Source organism: Parasteatoda tepidariorum, chromosome 3 (assembly GCF_043381705.1).
Source record: "Parasteatoda tepidariorum isolate YZ-2023 chromosome 3, CAS_Ptep_4.0, whole genome shotgun sequence".
Lineage (NCBI taxonomy): Eukaryota > Metazoa > Arthropoda > Arachnida > Araneae > Theridiidae > Parasteatoda > Parasteatoda tepidariorum.
The window spans coordinates 97947994-97971752 of NC_092206.1; the positions used below are offsets into that span (position 1 = coordinate 97947994).

The 23759-nt window shown below is 30.3% G+C and overlaps 2 protein-coding genes across 15 annotated transcripts in view; one reads left to right on the forward strand and one right to left on the reverse strand.

The window, feature by feature from the left end:
* Window positions 1-105: 105 nt before the first annotated feature.
* Window positions 106-22531, forward strand: LOC107454569 (Porphobilinogen synthase; the record flags this gene model as incomplete). The annotated part of the gene is given in 9 exon segments (XM_016071813.3): window positions 106-249; window positions 3034-3181; window positions 6264-6399; window positions 9817-9897; window positions 11723-11867; window positions 12728-12815; window positions 13628-13714; window positions 15871-16000; window positions 22325-22531. Coding segments are annotated over 9 exon segments (978 nt in total). The 3' UTR covers window positions 22381-22531.
* Window positions 17023-23759, reverse strand: part of LOC107454565 (sodium channel protein 1 brain) — a 52783-nt gene continuing 46046 nt past the window's right edge. For all 14 annotated transcript variants that reach the window (XM_016071798.3, XM_016071797.3, XM_043044678.2 and 11 more), the window contains one exon: window positions 17023-17282. In XM_016071798.3, the coding sequence (XP_015927284.1) occupies window positions 17111-17282 (172 nt within the window). In that variant the 3' untranslated portion in view covers window positions 17023-17110. The remainder of the gene's footprint in view (window positions 17283-23759) is intronic.

The window sequence follows — 23759 nt, forward strand, 5'->3', positions numbered from 1 at the left end:
AACAAGTTCGCCCAGTACAGCCTTTTTTTCGACAAGTAATAATTAATCGGCTAATTAAAATAGCTTCACTGAAAATTCTAAATTCTCTGGTTAATTTAAATAAGTCCAATTTTACACTAACGCTTCTTTTAAAATTTTATCAATGGCTGACAAACTGCATAGTGGTTATTTTCACCCCGTTTTACGACAGTACCAAGAATCTGGAAGCACTTTATCCCCTTCAAATTTCATGTACCCCGTATTCGTAATGTGAGTACATATTTCATCTCCTAATTATATCCTATCATTTATACAAGGAGCTTTTTTTTGAAAAAGGGCCGCGAAATTCTTTTTAGCCTATTGGTGTGTCAATACATTTAGTTTTCGTATCAATTGCTTAAAACTTAATTATTTTAAAGTGTAATAAGAATATGAATTTGTCCTAAAAACTGAGCATTATTTTTTCTGATTGAAAAGCATTTGAAGTTTTGCAATCTTTGTCTTCAGTAAAAATAATTAAATTATCGCTGGCTTTTTTTTCCTTCCACTTTTTCTGGGGAAATATTAATTACAATTACATATATATTTTATACTGCATGTCAATTACTTCTTTGACTTTTTAGTAAATCTTTAAACTACATTTTTTAAAAATACGTTTTATTTTAAAAAATTTTCTAAAAAGTGGAGTGTCAAAAAATGTAAATCTTATAAATTAATACCCTGTGGCATAGAGGGCAAGAGGGGATATCTATACTCAGGCACCAGCTTTAGAGGATTGCCAAAATGATGAAAAAATATTATAAATAAATTCTAGAGTACAATACTTTTTTTTTATAAAAATCCCTAGTTTCTTTTGCTAATTGTTAATTCCCATAACTTTTTCAATTTTTCGAAGTATTGTTCAATTTACTTAAAAATTGAACAAGATATCTATTAATATTGTAGTTTGTTTTGCATGTAGGTTTTTTAAAGCTACTTTTAACGAGCTAATGATATGTTGAATGAAAAATGTTTTAGTAAATGCTTATTATTCAATAAAAAAATAATAAATGCAATCAAAAACATCAAAGTGCAATATAAACTACAGTAACATACATTATTAAATTTTAAACCGCATCAAATTAAAATTTATGTTGGTACTTAAAATTATTATGTAAAGTTTTAAAATCTTATTCAGAACAAATTTTTAAAAAAATGCAGTTGATTTTAAGTTTTTACATTATCTAAAACTTAAAATGATTCCAAAAAGTCCTTTTTAAGTCCTACACTGTATTGAAAAGGTCACAAAAACTGATTTTGTTTATTGTTGTAAGCTCTAGCTACGACAACACTGTTAATGTCTTAATATTTTGGAATTTTAACATTAAAATTTTAGCATTTTTCTATTGTAGAAAAATCTTTTATGCTAGTTTTGTCCTATTTTTTCATTTCATTTTTTGGTTGTAAAGTGGTAAGCCATCCATTAATCCTTTAAAGGCCAAACATTTCACACTCTTGACCTTTACAATATTGATGATACCTTATGAGTAGAGGAAAGATTTTGATGACTTTAAAATCTTTACAAATAGCAAACATAACAGCGCATATTTTTATAATTCAACTATGACAATCTGAATTATTTCTTTTCTTAATTTACAAGTGTATTAAAATGCAGATGTTATAATAAATTGAGATGTAATTTACATTAATTTAAAATGAATATTACTTTAGTTTGAAATAAGTTAGTCTTAAAATTATAAGTATAAGTCTTATCCTATAAGTCTAAGTCTTAAAATTTTAGTTTGAAATAAATGTTTAATGGAAATTAATGTATGGAAAAAAGGTTGCATTATATATTGATAACAGATAACTATATTAGAAAAAGTTTAAATAAAATTGATTGCCCAAAATTAAAAAAATTTAAAATGCAAGAAAAAAAATCTCTCTGAGAATTTAAAAGCATGTTTTAAATTGCAAAATATGCCCAATAATGACAAAAGATAATTTGAAATCCCAAAAAATTTTCTCAAAAGATAAAAAGTCTAAAAAATACAAATGTCATTAAAATTTGATACTACTAAGGAGCAGAGTTGGGTTTTTGACATAGCACGTTGAAAACCGGTTAAAGTGTCAAAAACTGTTGAAATCGATCAAAAACTCGGGGCAAGTTTCTTTTTTGACATTGGAGACATTTTATTAGATACTCAATTATGTACAATATTTGCATTATATACTACTATCATCATTATTTATCTCATATAAAAAATGTAGCCAAAATTATTGAAACTGCTAATTGGTTTTTGTGAAGGTACTCTTAATACTTTAAGACCCGTATTATAACTATTCGGTTTATCTTGTAGGTAATAACTATGTTAATTATTATAAATCTTGATATTGATTTTAATTCTCTATGTTATAATTTAGGCAGATTTTTAAGATTAAGTAAAATTAAAATGTTTGCCAATAATTGTCTGATCTCAACGTATACTTTTTTTTTTTATTGATTCTCAATATTTGTTATTATTAGGTAATTATATTCAGGGGAGAAAAATATGTCTGACAGTACAAACAAAGCTTTGTAGAAAATTTAGAAAGCCATGGGAAAATTTTTAGTCTAAAAAAATTCCTACAAAATTTTTTGTTAAAAACAAGAGAGTTTAATATCACAATAATTCAAGAACACTACTAATTGAACACTTGTAATTTTATATGTATGTTTATTAATAAATACTACTTATTTCTAATTGCTAATAATTATCCTTACGCCAAAATTTTGGTGTTTTGACATTTCTCAAGAACGGTATTTTGACATGACAGATAAAACAATGGTTAAAACCGTCAATTGTCAAAAATTTGCCAATTCTGCTTATAAGAGTGTATTTTGTTGAAAAGGTTATTGTTTTAAGACACATATGTAAAACATGTAAGTCAGCAAGTTAATGACTTAATCGCAGCCATGGTGAATAATTATTTTAAATAGCTTTATTACAATTTTGCATAACTATTTTCGTAGTCTAGGTGTGAAATTGTCAAAATATGTATTCAAACTAATTTTTGAAATTTTGAAAATTGTAGTGATGAAGACGATGCTAAAGTCAACATTCCTAGCATGCCAAATGTCTTTAGGTATGGAGTGAACACATTATTAAAAGAGCTTAAAGTTTTAGTGGAAAAGGGTCTGTCATCAGTTTTAGTTTTTGGTGTCATTGACAATTCTTTAAAAGTAAGTAACATCAGCTTTTATTTGTTATTGTTACTAATCTCAGATTTTTCAGCAGGGATAGATAATTCTCATGAATCTTAATGTCTCTAAAATGTCTAAAAACAGGACGTGGAGGACTTAATCTTTGGTAAAATCCAAACAAACTTAAATGTGTGCTGGGTAGACCATGTTGGCAGAACCCCAGTGGTACTCTTTGAAGTTCTTTTGATCTTGTTGAAAAGTGAGAGCTCTAATATGGTCACTCAGGAAGTGGGAGGTTTGGTAATATCTGGGTCTGGAATTGGAAAGACCCACCTGGGTGTCTTGCAAAATACCATGAGTGGTTGGGAAGAGTTCTCATAAAATTGTTTAGTTCTATTTTTGCAAGGGATGAAATATTGCTAAATGTAAGATTTCCACAAGGATGTACACCTTCCTCAGGGGCAGAACTGACCAAGAAGTTGGCCCTTTCATTGCCATCAACTTTTACATGTGATGGGATCCACTGAAAATGTATGGTGTGTCCAGATGAAAATCTGTTGAGAAGATTAAAGATGTCCAGGCTAGCCTGATCCCCCACAATACTCCAATTAAGGAGGTGCTGAATTACAGTGTGGCTATCAGTCAAGAGTACCGATGTCCTGGATTTGATCCTCTACCTAAACTACATGCTATAAGCCCCTCCTGATATCAATAAACTCTGATCTAAAAACCGAACAAGAGAAACTAATTATAATGTGCATTTGAAAACAGGATTCTGGAAGGTTTATCTCTAAATTAGAACCCATTCTTCATTAGTTGATGATTAGAAGACATTATTAGGCTCTAGATCAATGGTATCGAACCAGGAAGGAATAAGGTCAATCTGATTACGTTTGATTTCTACTACAACCCCCTTTTTATCATTCGAAAATGAATTTAAGTATTATTCTCCTGAACTCTTTAATGAAAATTTAATTTCGAAATTCATTTAGTTTGCATGTTGGAAAAGTTTTTGATATTTTGGGAGATGAATTTCTCCAGTTAAAAAAAAAAAAAAAAGATCTCTTGACAAAAAACACGTATAAAAAATAGCTTCAGAATTTTGTTCTTTAATGTGCAGTCTTATCTGTAAATGGACGAAAGACAGTCATATCTGTTGAAGGAGGGAATTGTTTATATTTCTATCAACTCATCTTCTGAATGAGACAGGCTTCTTAATTACTTTAAAAATGAAAATTATTTAAAGAAATAGATAGAAAGTGATCTGCATTTTCTCCTTGTATACGGAATTCTGAGTATCTAAGAACTGGTAAAGAAAATATAATCAGAGGCATCCCATTAAGCAAAACGGGACAAATTACTCTCTGGTTTGCTATACTAATATTTTTTTAATTAATAATTGAGGTATTGATAATTTATTTTGCTTATATAATTAGTTTGCTAATATATGTAAAAAAAAAAACTATAAAATCATTGGTATATCAAAATTGTAAAAGTTTTTGCTGCTTACATTTTTTTTCAAATTTTGTTAATTTTTGTTTGCTTAAAAGTTCTAAAAATCATCAAAATCTGAATAATTTAATATATATGTTTTGAAGCGGATAATAAGCTTCTAGCAAGGGATAATAAACTTTCTATTCTTTGATAACATAATGATTTTATTCTAAAAAAACCAAAAATATTAAACATTTTTACATTTCTCTGATTCTGAGTTGTATAAAAAACAGTATATAAATAGAGTGACAAGGAAGATAAATATCAACATTTATCGATAAAAGTAAAAAGTGTAATAAAAGTAAGGGTTGAACTTTTTTTCATCAGCTTGTTTAAAGATTTTGAAGCTATCCAAAAATAAAGTTAAGAAAGTATCTATACACAAATTAGAGTAATTCCACGATTGTATCTCGGCATGTTGTGTGCTCAACTATGATATCTAAGTGCGGAAATGGGTTAAAAAATAGGTTTTTGAACCACTCCCTAGATAGCTCATATGACTAAGTAAGTGGGAGCCGCGATGGCTCGGGGGATAGAGCGTTTGCCTTTCAATGAGGTGAACCGGGTTTGATCCCTGCTACGGCTGGTCGATATGAATCTTCATCCGGCTTGCACCGACCATAGTGTTGACGTGAAATATCCTCAGTGGTAGACAGATCATGAGTTGGAGACCCCTTGCCATCAGGCTAACCATGGGAGGTTCTTAGGGTCTTCCTCTCCATGTAACACAAATACGGATTAGTTCCACAAAAAAGTAATCTACGAAGGCAAATTTCTCCCAATACTTGATCCAGGAGTTCCTTGTCTTCTGAGTTAGGTTCAAAATTACAAGGCTATGGAGTGGAACATTAGCAGTCGTAAACCCAAAAGATTGGGTCGGCTGTTCAACAACGGTTATAAAATAAAATGACTAAGTGGTGAGGAACCGATTGCAAATATGTAAGTGTTACTTTCGGGTTAATGGGCATTGTTTGTGGTAGAAAAGAGAAACAGTTTAAATGTTCCCTTCAGTAATTAGAAATCTCTAAAAGTTTTTTTTTAATATTTCAGAAAATAAAGAAAGCTTTCTTGAATCATTATCAGTTTGCATTTACTATCAGAAAATATAGTGTATATGGGTGATTTTTAACCGTCACTCTATTTTTGTTGAAATTATCTCTATATTTTAGAATTAGTTTAAGCCATTAATATCCTGGTGAAATATTTATATCAAGGCTCAAAATTAACAGTGATCTGTTGGTGGAGACCAATAAAATTGAACTGAAATAGCTATAAAATAAATTATCCACGGTCCTCTGAACAAGCAATTGATATAAAGGAATGATGTGCTGTTTTTGTCTATATTTTAGTCTCAGAACAGTATATTTCCTCGTCATTGTGAACGTTAAATTTTCTCTGTATTGTAATTGTTCCTTTAAATTCACTTTGTAATAAATTAACCTTTATTATTTTTAAAAATCTAATAGATGCATGTAAATAGATCAGTGACAACGTATTAGTGGCAAGTTATTATCTTTTAGTTATTTGTTCTACGAACCATTGACTAAATTTCTTAGTTTTTACTCCTGTTTATATTGTAATTTAAAATTTTCAATCCATTGTAATAAGGTATGCTTCGTAATTTTAGGATTCTAATGCAACATCTGCTGATACAGAGAGAAACCCAGTTCTGAAATGTGTAAGAGCACTTCGTAAAACTTATCCAGACCTTTTAATTGCTTGTGATGTTTGTCTTTGCGGATATGCTGACCATGGTCACTGTGGTATATAAAATATACTTTTTTTTTAGAAACTTTCCATGCTCTTTTTTAAATGCAATGTATCATTCTTTTGGTTCTGAATTATTCTGATTCTTGATTGACAATAATACCAACTAAGCAAAACAACCAACTAATCAAAAAGAAAAGAAAAAAACATGGACAAAATTTTTTTAAGGAAGCTATTTTTCAAAAAAAATGTATGGAATTCTTTTAAATAAAATTTTGTCATTGTTAAATAATTGAAAAACGTTTGATAAATTTTGTGATCCTCCCTATCAATGGGAGATTTAATTTGGGACTTTAAAGTTCCGTCAGGATTTAGTACATAACTGATGATACTTTGAGAGTAGAAATTATATTATAAAGAGTAAACAATTGTACATATATTACATTAACAGGGTTGCCACAGTAAAAAATGAACCAAAATAGTTGCTTTTAGTAGCCTCAAGCATGAAAATAGTTGCCTAAAACAATGAAAATAGTTGTCTGAACAGGAACAAAAATCTATCAAAAATAGTAGCCAAATAACTAAAATTATAGCTTAATTGAAAAATACTATGACTAGGACTGGGTGATGTCAGAAATTTTAAATTGTGATACATCGTCAGTTAGACATTGCGTTAAAGTGATGTAGCGTGATTTAGTATATGTTCAAAAATTACCAATGAGAAATCTTTCAATCAATCAAAAATTAATAAAAAGGAATAAATCTATTACGAAAGAAAATATTAATTCTAAACATATTCTACTATGACCCCAAGCTTTATTTCATTTTTCTAGAATTAAAAATAATTTAAGATTTATTGTTTTAAAAATAATAGTACTGTAACAAAATATTTTGCATACATGCAATGAAAATTAAAATAAAAAAAACGAAAGTGGAAAACAAACCAAAGAAATGTTCACTTTAGAAAAAAACATTTTTTTAAAATTATTTGTTGGAAAAAAAACCATGCTTTTGAAGCATCATTAGACCCTTTTTTATTTAATTATTTAAAATAATAAAAGGTAGTATTAACTAATAGTCAAATTCTGTACTTAAGAAATACTTATTTATTATTATTTTCTTTGAAAATAAAATCGACTAAAGATTTATTTGTTTAAAAATGATACTGACATCTAACAAATTATAAAACAAACAAATATTGAAAGAATTTTAATAAAAAAAAATTATACTAATGTCAAATTATTAAAAAAGCGACAAAACATTACTAAACTCTTCATTTAATTAAAAAAAATTATTTTTTTCTTCTTTTTTTTTAACTAATAGCCAAATTTTTTAAACTTCGTTTTAATTTTCTCAAAAATAAAAGCAAACTAAATAAGTGTAAGCTTTGTTGTAATTTTTTTATAGTTAAAAACGATTGGATATTTATTGGTGTAACAATAATTAAATCATTATACTTACTACCTACATTTAATAGATTTAAAAAAAAAGCGAACTTTTTATAATAAAGTTAAATACGAAATACCCCTATTAAATTGTAGCGCTTAAAATAAAAAACAATAATGGAAAAAATCAATGAAAATCTTTTTTTATTTTTTTTTCGTTTCATTGATCTATTGAGTTCAGAACGAAAATTTAAGATAGCAGCGATTGTGCAGCAATCGCAAAGTAGCCGTAAAAATAATTGACAAGAATCGTTAAACCCAGACAGAAAAAAAAAGGTATATCTGATGGTAAGTCTGACTAAAAATAATTTACAAAGAACCTGACAATTATTTCTGACAAAATAAAATGCACAACAATTGCAAAATGACTTGAGTCCCCTTGAAAATAATCTTAAAAAAACTAAAAGACGTAACGAACGGACGTAGACGTAACGGACATAACGAAACTGTGCATTGCATTCTACATAACAACGTTGATCCTCGCACGGAACTGGGATTCAATTCGCTCTTCGTCATTCAACATCACGAAACTAACATCATCTTTATAGCAAAACGCTATCTACATCTCTGCAGTAAGACGAAATTAAAATAGTCTTCGTCAGTGCGGTAACAGCGCTAGCCTAGTCAACGATCCTTGCATATTAAATAGTTAAACCGCGATTGTAGCCTTATTCCGGCCGTTTAAATCAAATTTCTGATGCATCGCCTAAAACGAAAGTCACTACATCGGAAAGTCACTACATCGGAAAGTCACTACAGCCACTAAACTGCCCCTCGGAGAGAAAAATTAAGAAGTATATTTTATTACATAATATACTTGCGCTAGCCTAGTCAACGATTCATTTGTGTCAACGGTAACAGCGCTAGCCTAGTCAACGATCCTTGCATATTAAATAGTTAAACCGCGATTGTAGCCTTATTCCGGCTGTTTAAATCAAATTTCTGATGCATCGCCTAAAACGAAAGTCACTACATCGGAAAGTCACTACAGCCACTAAACTGCCCCTCGGAGAGAAAAATTAACAAGTATATTTTATTAAATCTAATGGAAATTTAAATTTTTGGCTTTTTGGACATAAATAATTGTATAAAAGTTTACTTTCTTTTATTAACGTTCTGAAAAGTAACTTTCATTTGTGCGAAAAAACTTCGCTAAGAGTAAAAAAGTCTCCTAGTAGTCGCCTATTCCTGAAAATAGTTGCTTTTTTTAGCCTTTTCAGGCAAAAAAAGTCGCCATAGTCGCCTAAGGCTGAAAATAGTAGCAAATAGTTGCCTGTGGCAACCCTGCATTAATGTAACAAAACCCCATTAAATAAGTCAACTCTGTTCTCAATACAGTTTGTAAAATATTGAGTGTATGAATATAAAACCCATCAGGATTTTAAAGTCCCAAGAAAAGATCCAACACATTATAAAATTTTAATAAAGTTAAACATTTAATACTTCGTTTTATAACTATTTTGAAAATCTTAATGAATCAATAAAAAAATGTAATGCAAGCAGGTCTTGCAAAATTGATCAAGACAGAAAATTAAGAATTGAAGAACGAAGATTGATCATAAAATGGCATCTTTAAGAGACAACTAAATAGTTATATAGGCATTGTTCAACTTCAAGTAATCGTGTGCTGCCAATAATGCTGGTAATGATAAATGGAAAGTTATAAGACAAGTACCCAAGGGTAATTTTATTCTTTTTCAATGCTGTATGGAAATATTATTACTCTGATTTAAGTCTCGTCAGAGCACGAAGAGTTAAAATATTTTGTATAATAATTACTTGTTTAAGCAGGAGTTGATTTTTATTAAGATACAACATATGCTGACAATCGGTAATGTTATGTAGTTAAGCAGTGATTTAAAAGACAAAGTTAATAAAAATTGAAGAGAAATTATACCGATATATATAATTATATCAGCAATATCAGTATGGTTTCTAGAGATTATTTATTTTGATAGATATTTATTTGAAATGTAATATGATATGCATTAAGTAATATTTTATGTTGTATCTATTTTTTCCTTCAAGGAATTTTAAAAAATGGAATAATTGATAATGAAGCAAGCACAAAAAGGCTTTCAGAAGTCGCTTTGGCTTATGCTAAAGCTGGTAAGCATAGATTTAATTATCATAGTTATTATTTTGAACATATTTATTGTATATTATCTTATATTTTTTTTTATTAACTTTGAATATATTTATAAAGTGAAGCATAATTTAATTTAAAGTTGTATATTAATTAGTGCTATAGAATGATTTTCAAAAATGTAGTTTCCATGAAAGCGTGATTACAGTTGAGAGGTTTGAAAGTGTGTATGTTATTCATGATTTTTTTTACAATGCCTAAATTTATTAATCTCTAATTAATTTGTATAGAGCTAATATTTTAAAATATACTTTTATAATGAATTCTATTTTTTTTCTTTGAATCTTACAAAACTTCATAATTGAAGATCAGTTTCTATGACATTTTTCATAGCGTTTCTGATTTTAACAAGTCCTGCAGTAGACTGATCGTAAAGGCATGGTTCTCAGTAGATCACAGATGCCAAGCATCACTGGCAGTGGTCAGTGAGCAGGTGGGTGACCAGTTCGATCAGTCTGCTAAGGAACCAAGGATCTATGGTATCAGTCCTGTTCTATTGTAAAGTTCTCGAACTTGCGTGCAGGTCGTCAGGCTACTAAAATGAGAGAGCCATCTCCTCTGCAGAGGATCAAAACTGCAATGGCATGTCTACCGATAATCCTCAGGAATGCTTACCAAACTATTGCCAACAGCCCATGTGCAGCTTTAGTGCGACTTTAATAAAGTACCTCCTCTAATGTTTTCGATAAAAAATAAATTTAGATAAGATTTTTTTTTAGCAATTTTCTGGTTGATTTCACAAAATCTTATTTTTTATTACAAAATATTTATTGAGTGGTAGCATCTTAAGTATTAATGGGTTAACACTTCCTTGGAAATATGCGGCCCAACTTTGGATCATAACTTATTAATATAAAAGTTATTAAGAGTATTTTTAAAGCTCTTTTACTAAGAAAGGAAAAATTATCAAACTTTTAAAAAATTGTGAATCGGAAGTTTTTTTATAACCTAGATTAAAAATTATTAGCAGCTTTTTTTAAAGCTCTTTCTCTGAGGATTATAAAAAGTACACATTTTAAGTGCCTTACATCTTAATATGGGCAAAGCTATAATTTTGAACTATATATACTATTTTGTTATTCAGAATTATATTCGCTTTAGAATGGACAAGTAACTTAAATATTTTTAAAGTTTTATTAAAAGTTCTTTTTAAAAATTATCATTTGGTCAAATTTTTTCCTCCTGTATCAAAATTAATAAATAATTCCCAATTTTCGGAGTCTGTTTTTTTTTGACTCCAGATAATGCGCATTGAAGGTAACTTTTAAAGATAAAAAAATGTGTCACTAATTTTTTTCATTTTCACAAAACTGGCGTTTTTTATATTGACGCTTTGTACCAATTTCAGAATTAGCATAGAGTTCTAACCAGGATTGCCACAGTCTGGCAAATTTTTTAAGTGGTTAGTAAAAATGAAATAAATCTAGATGTTTTAGGTTAAGAATAAATTTTTAATTTAAACTAAATATATATGGGAGCAAAAAAATACCTTGGATATAATCAAGTAATTCTCAAATGAAAGCTAAGTTTAAGCATTTTCTAATAGTTTTGAAAAATCATAGCTACCGCTTATTTCCAGGTCGTGGCAACCCTGCTAACTAACTACTATGCTAGACTTGACCTAACAGTCATGAATAACTGTAGCAAACTCTATATGATTATGATAACAGAGGATGCATTTTGTTAATGTGCTTATTTTTTGTTGAAAGATTTGGCTATGCACCCTGTTTAATAATAATAACAATGAAACTCTCTATGATATGATATTAATAGAACATTTCTACAAAGGTTGTCATGTTGTGGCGCCATCTGACATGATGGATGGAAGAGTGAAGGCCATAAAAGATATCTTGCATAAGTCTGGATACGGAAATACAGTTTCACTTCTGAGTTATGCTGCAAAATTTGCCTCAAAATTCTATGGACCTTTCAGGTATGAATCTTTTATTAAATTCTGAAAGTTTATTTTTTTATTAAAAACTGTATTACTTTTGGTGTATTTTAAATTCCAAGTCTAATGTAACCCTTAATGAAAGCCATGGGGAGTATACTTCCCATGGTTTTATAAATGTATTTTCATTAAATTTTAGAAGATTTATTTTCTTAAAGAGAGAAAAAAAAAGCAAACAGAATTTGTTGTTTTTTAAATTCTTATGGAGTCTAATGTTACCCTATATAAAGCCATGGAGAGTATACTTCCCAGAAACATCATTAATTTTTCAATGTTGATAAAAAAAGTACCAATGAAGGATTCTGAGTACACTAATGTGAGTAACAGTAAAGGTCAGCGTGGGTTCAAGAAGACAGGCCAACACTGAAGAACTATTTTCTCTGAAACATTATATGTTCATTCATTAGATCATATCTGAGTTAATTTTAGTTAACAAATAATTTATCTATTTGGTTATTATAAGCACAGAAATTCAAGTTTATGGCCAGAGTAGATAAAATTTTGAAAATACCTTCCACAAGTTTTTAAATTGATGTATTTTTTCTTCTGCATACCTATAAATTTGTTTTGTTATGTTGTAGCTATATCTGGCCTTAATTTATTACCATTGAATGTTTTTATTTCCACTGAATGTTGTTAATTTTCATTATCTCTACCCAAGTAAAAAATAGTTATACAGTTGTCAGTCATTCATATTTCTTTCAAATAGAATCTATATTCACAGTTCATTTTTTATGATCTAAGAACATATTCTTGCTTTAACCCCATTAAAAGAAAGATTAATAGTTTAAGCTTTGTATCTCCTGTCAACTATCTAATGTACATTTAACATATGTTTTCAGGGATGCTGCCTCCTCCCCTCCTCAGTTTGGTGACAGAAAGTGTTACCAGTTACCCCCAGGAAACAAAGGACTTGCTATAAGAGCTGCTGTACGATAATTTATTAAAATCTTTTATTATATCATAATAATGTAACTCATGTCTTAATTTGTTATTTTACCGTTTTTTTAATAATTGCCAGTGCCTTTCATCAGTGGCGTTGCTAAAAGGGGACAAGAGGGGCCTTAGAGGGCCATCAAACTCATGTAATGCAATAAGAAATTAATTCTGAAGCTAAATATTTATTTTTTAAATTACTTGCCTGTTTCATTAGCAAGTGATAGCACCCTTTACCTCTTTAATTTTTTTCATTGATTTACCTAAAATTTTGACAGGGTATTAGTTGTTGTAGTTTTCATTCGTGATAGCAAGTGTTTTTTAAAATTATTTTTTAGCAAAATGGCGATATATTGAATGAAAATAGTCTTTAAAATTATCTCTTAACTTATAATTAATTTTTTTTAAAAGCACAATTTAAAGTTTGCATAATCATATATATTCAAGATTCGTTCCTATACCAAGAGTAGGGATTTTCAATTTTTACCAAATTCAAGCATAAAGTTGAACTGAAAAAAAGCATGACACCTAAAAAACGAATGCGTTTTAAAAGGGGGGCAAACTGAATTTGTCTCCAGGTATTGTAACCATTTGCAACACCTATGACTTTCATTGGGTAGAAAAACCACATGGGAGACCTAGATATCTTTTAGTAACTTTAGCTAAGGTTGTATCATTGATAAATTGTAAGGAAAATTTTTTTTAATAGTTTTAAGTAAAATAAAATTAATGCATTAAAAATAGATAAATGTTGCTTAAAAATTAATTTTATTATTGAAATTTAAATGAAAATGTTACATTTTCAGAAACGAGACATTGAGGACGGAGCTGATATGATAATGGTGAAGCCAGGTTTGGCTTACTTGGATATTGTGAATGAATTGAAACAAAAGGTTAATAAAGATGTCATTTTATTTAGATGTATTTATGAATTTTAACTGAAGAGTAGCTTTAACTTCTGTATTTATTTATTTAAAAGAAGTAAAGAAAAAAATTAAATGTGTATGATTTGCTTCTAAGCAACTGATGGAGTGAAAATTGATATTTTAGAATTAGAGCAAATTCAATATTTAAAAATTATTTTTCAGAAGACTTTTCTTGGCAAGTCACAAGTAGTGCTGCATTGATTAAACATGAAAAAAGGTGCTTTAATTTTTAATTTGTGTAAAAAATTAAATTTTCTATTTCTGAGTAATTTTTTTTTATGAGTAGCAGAATAACATTTGTCAACTAAGCTTTTTGCTTATTATTTAAACTGGAAAATTTTGAGAGTTTAACAACCATTAATTTTTTAAATAACATTTTATAAAATAAAGGGTGATAATAAATAATTCAGACTAAGTTTGAAACTAAATATTTTTTTCACAAAATAACATAAACTTATCTGTATTGTGTGTTCTTTGTTCTTGTTACCCTATACCAGGGATGGGGAAACTACGGCCCGCCGCAGGATTTTATCCGGCCCGCGGATGGAATTTTTATTTGCCGATCAGCGGCAAATATAAACAATATACATCCATTTTATTGTCGACTATGTTTAAAATTATTTCTGTTTTTCCTTTTTTAACAAAGTACTGATGACATGTTTACTTTCTTTATTTTTGTTCTACAAAACATAAATTGATGGAAATAGTTAGCTCAGACAGCTTCTATTGGTAAAATGTTGAAAACAGAAGTTCTTTATAGAATAGCCATAGATTGGCTCCAACTAGCGTTTGTCTTTCTCAAGGAGCTGACTTATGGAATCTAATATAGGTAAATTGTACTTCACATTTGGCAGACTGCACATTTTACGCTCCAAAGAGCGGACAATCTAACAATCATCCGAAGCAGTTATTTCTAAATATGCCTAAGTTTGACAAATCATTACCAAAAGCTAGTTCCCAAAATTTAAAATTTCACGCCCAGAAAATCAGTGCTATGTTAGCTTAATCTTATATACGTGAACAAGAGTTTTCAATTATGAACCTTAGAAAAAATTATTTCAGAAGTAGACTAACAGAAAAGGATTTAGCCTTGTTCCTTAAAATAAGCGCATCTCCCTTCAAACCTTAATATATGGAACTTTTAGAAATGAAATCGCAATTTCCTTCATCCCACTAAATATTTAAATTAAAACTTGTATATCGCTTTTTTTCCTTTCTTAAATTTTGAAAATCTTACTTGGCCCACCAAAAATTTTTTTTCTTGATTTTTGGCCCACGACCAAAAAAGTTTGCCCATCCCTGCCCTATACAATACTTAGTCAAATTAACATAATTTTTGAAAAACTACTTACTTTCATGTATTAACTTATATAGTTTTTAAAGAAAGGAAAAAAATAGTTGTATTGCTCTTCACTGTTTGAGAAATAAATAAATGAAAACAAATAACATTTTCATATAGCATCTTGCTTAGTCACATTACTCAGGGTAGATCGTTCAGAAGAACTTGTATTGATGTTTAAGTTAAGTGTGTGTTAATAAAATTGCTTTTAATTAAACAAAGACAGTGAAGCATAAATCAGGATTTTTTAACCTACCTTTTATAAAAAAATATTTTGCTTTAAAAGTTTTTGAATTTTATGTGCAATTTGTTTATTTTGTTCCATTGGAAGCTGACTCAATCAATTAAAAAAAAATTGTCCAAGTCATTATAAGTGCAAGCATAAAAGATTTTTCTATCTACACTGTAGTACACTAGAAAAATTATAGTATAGTTAATTTTCACACAAATTAAGTTTCAGTGCACCATATTGAAAGAAAAATGAATGAAAACATTATTAAAGCCTTAACTTTTATACTCCAGCTATATATAAGATACCAAGTTTCTTGACACAGAATACTTTTTTACTTTCATGTAATGAAAAATGCCACTTATGCAATAAATTTAATTTTTGATCACAAATAGGATTTAAAACAAATGCTTTATGAGAAGTTTGAAAAAGCATACAGTACCAGTAAAAAAATTCTTGACACATAGTCAATACTACTACAAGTGTAGACTTTTTACTATTTCTAGATTATTTAACTTTTATCTGTGAAACATTTATATTCTTAAATGTTTGTAGCATCCAGAATATCCCATGTTTATTTATCAAGTGTCTGGGGAATATTCAATGTTGTATCGTGCTGCAGAAGCTGGTGTGTTTACTTTGCAAGATGCTGCAATGGAAACTTTAACGTCAATGAGGCGTGCAGGTAATAAGTTCTTTCGATTGTCTTCTAACAATATTAATTCATGGATCTTTTAGATTTAAGATACAATCAGAATAGTTTTTTACCTATGCTATAGAAAAGTGCCAATTATACGAACGCCGCTTTACTAAATTGTCAAAAGATCATGTGTTTTTCTCACCTTCCTTTTTTAAAAAAAATTATATATATTTTTTTAGAATATTTGAAAGGTGTAAAAAAATGGCTTATTTTGTCCTTCAGTGGCCTTAAAAAGAACCCCACATTCTTTCTGCCCAGTTTCAAGATGTGCGACAAGTACTCTCTAATGAAGTTAAAACTTTTTAACACTCTATTAATACGATGCTATAATAGGCACTAGTACAATTTTCAATCCTAAGCCTAAAAAAAGTGTGAAGGGAAGTTACTTAAAAAACAAAACATTTTCAAAGCTGTTTTTTCAAGCTGTCCAATTATCCAGATTTTTCGTTATTCGGATCGGGTTTGGTTTCAATTGGTTCAGATAATCGGAGCTGTACTCTTTTTGCCAAATTATCCTTGGCTGTTTTAATGAAAATAGCTATTGAAAAGGACGTCTCAACTCGAAAATTTATTGAACTTTTAAAAAACCTAGACATTAAAATTAAAAGAATGACCTGGGCTCCCCATATTGTTAGAATGAATTTAAAAGAAAAAGTCAATAAAAAAGAATTTTGTTTTAAAGATCTTCATTAGTTTCAAAAGAGGACTGGCAAAACAACAAAGACACAATTCTGTGGAATCTGGTCTTCAGAGTGACTTTGAACTAGCAGAGTGCTCAGGTCAAAAAATGGGCTGTCCTTTAAGAATATTCAACAGAGGTTTTGGCCCACTCTATGTTGTCATGCCAATTATAATGATGTGAAGAGAAAGAAATGGATAGAATTGAATGAAGAAATCTTCTAACAGGGTTCAAACTTAGGACCTCCATGATCATCCCTAACCAAGATGAGTTAGGAAGATTTATATAGTGGCCGCCACATTGTTTCGCTTAATTATCACACTGAAAGTTATGTTTAATACATTTTATTTATTTTAAACATCTTGATACATTTGCATTTGAGTATAGAAAGTATCATTCAAAGAAATCAAACTGCTTTATGGCACAACAATCTTTCTCTTCCTGGAAACTTTTTGAGAGGGAACTGTAGAATAAAGCTGATTGGCCAATATCGACAGTCGCCTGCTAGGTGCCAGTGATGGTCTTTTGTGAGATGACGGGAAAGCAGAAAGCACATCCAGTTTAATCTTGCGTCGTTCTATTTCCATTCTGCATTAATTGTTGAAATTAAATAACATTTTTACCAAAAAATATGGATTAATGATAGAAAATTATAAAAAAATATCTGCTTAGGCCAATGGCTCATTTTAAAAAGTAAAATTGTATCTTTCTGTAAAGGATTGTGAAGTTGCTGTCACTGCATTTTTTACTAAACTTAACAAAACATTTTGATGAAAAAGGTATGCATTGCTTACCACTGTAATCGGTGCTAAATATCTGTCATTTGAATTGGATGATGCAGGTATATTAATAAAATAGAGGGCTCACAATGTGTTAATCTCCTTTTCTTTGAAGTAAATATTTGACTCAAAAAGGAATGATCAAATTAAAGTTGACAAGTTCTTGCTTTATATGTTAGGGATAATAGTACATTAAAATTTTATACAATCTTGTTTTCAACAAAACTTCACAAACAATATGTATAAAAAATTACTTTAATTAAATTTGATAAATTTCACTAAATATCACTGATAATTATTTTAATAATGTATTAAATTATGTTTCAATGAAATAATCAAAAGTTGTTTTGCCCAAGGTAAATAAGAAAATTGTTGATCAGTTTATGAAATGATATTATTATATGATAATTATTATTAAAAATAAAAAATTTTTCTAAATGATATATATTTTAAAATTTTGATTTGAAGCTGAGATATTTTTCTTTTCGCCAAATTTTGGAATGTGATGAAAAGCAATAATTTTGCTAATCTTAAATATAAAAAAGCAGTTATTTTTTTACATAATGACAAAAGAAATGAATCATTTTAATTAAGGATAAAAATGAGATTTCAAATATATTACTGATTAAGTAAACTGCTGTTTGTAGAAAATGCAACACCATGAAGGAATCATCAGAATCAAATGAAATATTATTTTAATAATGGATATAGGATATTATGCAAATTAATAAAGTTTCAGAGCCATCGCGCGTGCGTGGCGCGCGCAGCGCCCTCTGAATTGATGCTGAAAGCGTATAAATAAAGTGCTGTAGCGGGACGTTGAAAATAGTCTATGATTATTTGTTAGTGGCAAACGTTTAGTGAGACCTGAGTATGCCTCCACGACGGAAGAATAAGAAATTCAAGCAACTTACGGAGTTTGAACGAGGGAGGATAATCGGCCTTCGAGAAGGAGGATTTTCCTATCGCGCAATAGCAGCTCGTATGCAGCGGAACAGTTCCACAGTGATGCGAGTTTGGAAGCAGTGGACCGACGAGCACCGAACAACTCGAAAAACAGGCACTGGACGACAGAAGGTGACGTCAGAGCGCGATGATCGACACCTGCTCCGCATGGCGGTGAATGATCGCACAGCTTCCTCCAGGCAGCTGGCAGCACATTGGTCTACTGCTACAGGTGTACAATTGTCGGCTTCGTCAATTCGTCGTCGTCTGCTGCGCCGTGGATTGCGTGCAAGGGTGCCATTATACAGGATTCCCCTCACGGCGGATCATCGACGGCTGCGTCGGCAGTGGGCTCTTGAGCACAGAGACTGGCGAGCTGATTGGCACCAAGTTGTCTTTTCAGATGAATCACGCTTCAATTTGTGGACCCATGATGGCCGTGTTCGTGTTAGACGTTATGCCGGTCAACGCTGCCTTCCTGAGTGTATTATTGAACGACATAGTGGTCGAACACCCGGAGTTATGGTCTGGGGTGCGATTTCGTATCATGGACGATCCAATTTGATACGAATTGAGGGTAATCTCAATAGCAACAGATACGTCCGTGAAGTGCTACAGCCCGAAGTCGTTCCTTTCCTTCAAGGCATCCCTGGAGCTATCTTTCAGCAGGATAATGCACGCCCACATGTTGCGCGGACTGTTAGAGACTTCTGTTCAGCACAACGCATGCAACTTCTTCCTTGGCCTGCTTATTCGCCGGATATGTCGCCTATTGAGCACGTGTGGGATATGGTTGGTCGGCGTCTCACTCGTGATCCGCGTCCTGCAGTTTCCAAAGACGAACTTTGGTTGCGCATACAAGCGATATGGAATTCTCTTCCTCAAGCAGATATTCAACATCTGTTTGACTCCATGCCACGTCGTATAGCAGCACTTATTGCAGCGCGTGGTGGCTGCACCAAATACTGATTTCGGACGCTTAATTTGTTTCTTTTGTTTTGAAAATTTCATCATTTATTTGTATCAGTACAAGTCGTTTCTGCATTAAATTTCATTTGATTCTGATGATTCTTTCATGGTGTTGCATTTTCTACAAACAGCAGTTTAGAATGCTTGGAGTTATTACATTTGTTTATAAACTATATGTAGTTAAACCTTGTTAATGCCAACTCAAAGGGGCACAAAAAATTTGTTCTCATTAAAAATAGTTTACATTATCAGTTCAGGGAATTTTTATCTAAATGCAGATAGATAAAAAATGTCTAAGTTTAAATTTCTATCTAAAATTAAACTTTGTGGTGTGACAGCCTATGATGAGCCCATCCCAGTTTTCGTGATATTAGGCTCTAGGGGGCTGTTTTGGTTGGGTCACCTGGAACCCCAGAGTTTAGTCTGCAAGAATGCTTTTTATTCATTTTTATTAACCTACTGAAGTAATGGAAGGCTTACCTGGTGTGAGGATAAAACCTTCCAATACTCAGTCACCGGGCATCATAAATTTCTTTATCTATATATATTTCTTTTTAAAAAAAAACTTCTCTTGCACTTAATATTAAATGAATAACTTCTATACATATTTTCATAATAAATATAATTAATTACTTTAAAAACTGATTTATTGCATAAATTAGAGGATTATTAACAAAATAATCTGTAATAGCTTGTTTCAGTGATTTTTATTTGCACATGATTCTCAAAAATTTATTTAGCATTACTAAAGAAAGGACAGTTTTAATTGCTTCATAAGCATCCTTTAAAGAGACAAAGCTACCCCCCTTTTTTTTAACTGTTGGTTTTCATCTTCGTATTCTGCAGAATCTTATTTCGTAAACTTTTTATTTCCTCTACTATATCAGAGTCTGTAATAAATTCATGTGCATCCATAGAAATGTAGTCTTTGAAAGAAGCTGATTCTAAAAACAAATTGTGTGCTTGAACATCAACAACAAGATTATTTTCTTTGAATGATTTGATATTAATAGACTTAAATAGAAAAAATATCTGGTTTTTCAAAAATAATTGTGAATTGTTCTTAATAGATATTTCACTCTCGGTACTTTTCAGCAAATTTAATGCTTCTAGGATATTAAAATTTAAATCTCCTCCTCTATAAAGACTAGGAACAGCTTGGCAAATCATTTCCCTTCTATACTTTTGAGCATCGAAGGATACCTTGATCACAAGGCGACAATCCAGAAGAAAAGAGAACTCCTGGATCAAATATTGGGAGAACTTGCCTTCATACAGGACTTTTTGATGGTACTAACCTGCATTTGCATGGTGAGGAAAACCTCTTACAGTTTGCCTGACAACAAGGGGACTCTAACCAATGATATCTCTACTACTGAGAATATTCTTACGTGGTCGGGGCACGTCGGGTGTACTCAATGTACCTGATCTTCTGCACCACCAGACCTCTAGCAGTGGTATTTTGTGACATAGGGTCAATTTTTATTGCCTTCAGTACAGGAATAGAATAATTATTCAAGAGCAAACATATTTCTCACTCTTGTTATTTATGGCCCAGTTTTTTTTTAACCAAATTGTCTGCCTTAATCCAAGCTTCTTTCCCTGTAGCTTCATATTGCACTGGCAGTATTTTATAACATTATGGTTTGGTTAATTTTTAACAACTAGTAGGGGTAATTTCTTGGTGCTCTTTATATTGCAAATTACTCTCTCCTTAGTGTTTCTTTATCTGTCTGAACATTTGGACTCTTTTTTACAGATAAGGTTTGAGTCAGAGTAAGGTACAGATAAGGTTTGAGTCTACATCTACTGTGTATATGTCTTTTTTCTGAAAATTCAGCCATATTCAGCTTTTCTTCACCAAATACTTTTTAAAAAAGTATCCTAAGTCTGACTTTAAAATTTTGCAACCATTTCGAAGAACACTTAAAGGTTACTTATACCTTATGCATCCGCTTTTTCCCGCAAAATGAGAAAGAATGAGATTTCGGTCCTGTGCCTTTTTAATTCATCGCCATTTGCATACGTTTTCTGCATGGAACAAGTGTAAAACTCCAAGCTGCTATTTTGAATATTTGGCTAAATTAATGAACTTCAATATTGTGCTTTTGGCAACTTTGTATTTTCTAACTACTTCAGTGTTCTAATTTGCCATTATCAATTTCATTCAAAATTTCCAATTTTTTTCTAATGTTAAAAAAATTGTTGCACTTGGCAGTTCATTTTGTACAAATAATGCTCACCACTAACCAAATTTTAGTTCCACGTGTCTTCACCTGTGGAAATGCAATCAATTTCTTAGCAACCTGTGAGGGTGAAATGATCAACGAAATTGAACAAAGGATTAATATGGGGGATCATTTCTCAGAAAAATATGCTTCTTTACATTCACAGCCCTAATTTGCTCAAAAAATGTTTTTTCTTTCATTTCTTGAAAGAACACCATAATTTTTAAAAAACACGATAAAAACATTTTATATTTTAGTCAAATATGACTGCGAGTAGGGATTTTGTTACAAATTCAGATATTCGGAACACTATGCAATTGGGTATGAGAGGGGTNGGGGGGGGGGGGGGGTCAGATAAAACATTTTGTAAACTAAGCCTGGCATAAGGGAAAAAGCTTTATTGCTTTATGTTTATTTTCACCTGGGAGCCTAAATAAAGAACTTCAGATTTTATTAATCTTACCTTTGAATCATTTACTAATCAGATAGTTTCCATTAAAAAAAAAAAAGGAATAATTTAAAAAAAAAATATTTAGTAACTTTTATTTTACTTGAACTCCTATAATAAAGAATGGACACAATTTTTATTTTATCTTTAGATTAATTTTGGCCTTAACATAGTATTTGTCAATTTTTGTGACCCACTGTCTATCATGTTTTTTGAGTAAAAATTAATTACCAATTTTTACAAACTAACTTTTCCTTTTAGGTGCTGATGTGATAATTACCTATTTTGTTCCTCAACTGTTGTTGGAATGGCTTTAACAATTGTTAAGAAGTTTACATAACATTCAACAAATTTGTAAAAAATAATTTAGCATGATAATGAAATGAATATAGTAAATGAAATTATTTTTAGAATATTTTATTAAAATTGTTCAAATTTTTCTTAATAAAATGAATGGAAATGATGAAATTGTGTGATATTTTTATATTCAGAACGCCAATAGTAAATAGAAATACATAAATAAGGTAACATTAAACAGGTGAATATAAAAACTAAAGTATAAAAACTAAACATTAGTTGTGATAACATTATTTAGTTACAATATGGAGATGTTCAACAAAAGGCATGCTTAAGTATCTTTAATTTTGAAAATTAAATAAGGTTGGAACAATTCTGCAGTTAATCTAAATGAAGTTGATAGAGCACAAATATCTTAGAGAGATATCCAATCGTTTTGTTACTATAACAAATATAACTAGGTGAAAAATGGCACTTATGATATACTCAATATAGTACCGAAAATATAGCTTGTCTCCCTTAGCAATTTAATTTGTGCTATACCAGCAATTTTCCTTGTTAGGCCAGTGAGCTTGAAGAGAGAATATCTGTTTCTAATATTTATAGCTCAATCTGAATACTGTTTCTTTAGTAGCCTTCAAGCTCAAAAATAGTAGTTTAAATAGCATCCTCAGAAATGATAATGGTAACCTAAATTGTATCTTCTGAAAAATTAATCTAAAGAAAATAGATATAAGATACAGAATGTTCTGCAAAGAACACCCTTAATGTGTTTTTTTAGAGTAATATTGCAAATGAAAACAAAAAAAGTATACTTATTGGAGGTTGCATATTATTTTACCAAAATAAAAACCTGACAAATCACAGTGCAGAAACAGATGTAATAAACAACGATTTGATTGCATGAGGAAAGAGTAAGGAGTTGGAAGATGATTATTAAAAAAGGAAAAAGAACTTCAAGTTTCAATTTAACTTGTTTTGATGTTTATTTCATCCATCTTACTTTACTGTAGTTTGTCAGATTTTGATAGCGGTTTTGCTTATTCCTCGCTTGAATATTAATGTGATCCCCACATATATATTCTTTTCTCTTCTCATTTAAATGAGAATTTAAAAGATACATATAAAGGGCGGTCTTTTTGGAACACTGAATAGTCAGTTAGTGGAGACTCTGAGCAAATCATACATTTTTTATCTATTTTTTTCTTCTTTGAAAGTGATTTTTTGATATTTCCAACTGTTGATAATTTTTGAGGTGTCTACTTGCAGGAAAAGAAGAAAAAAGAATAACATTTCCCTCTTTTTTCATATGTAACTATTATATCCCCATTTTTTTTTTTTTGTTTCTTAAAAAATTCAGAAAGCAGGAATTGTGAACGACCTTGGGCATAAAAATGAA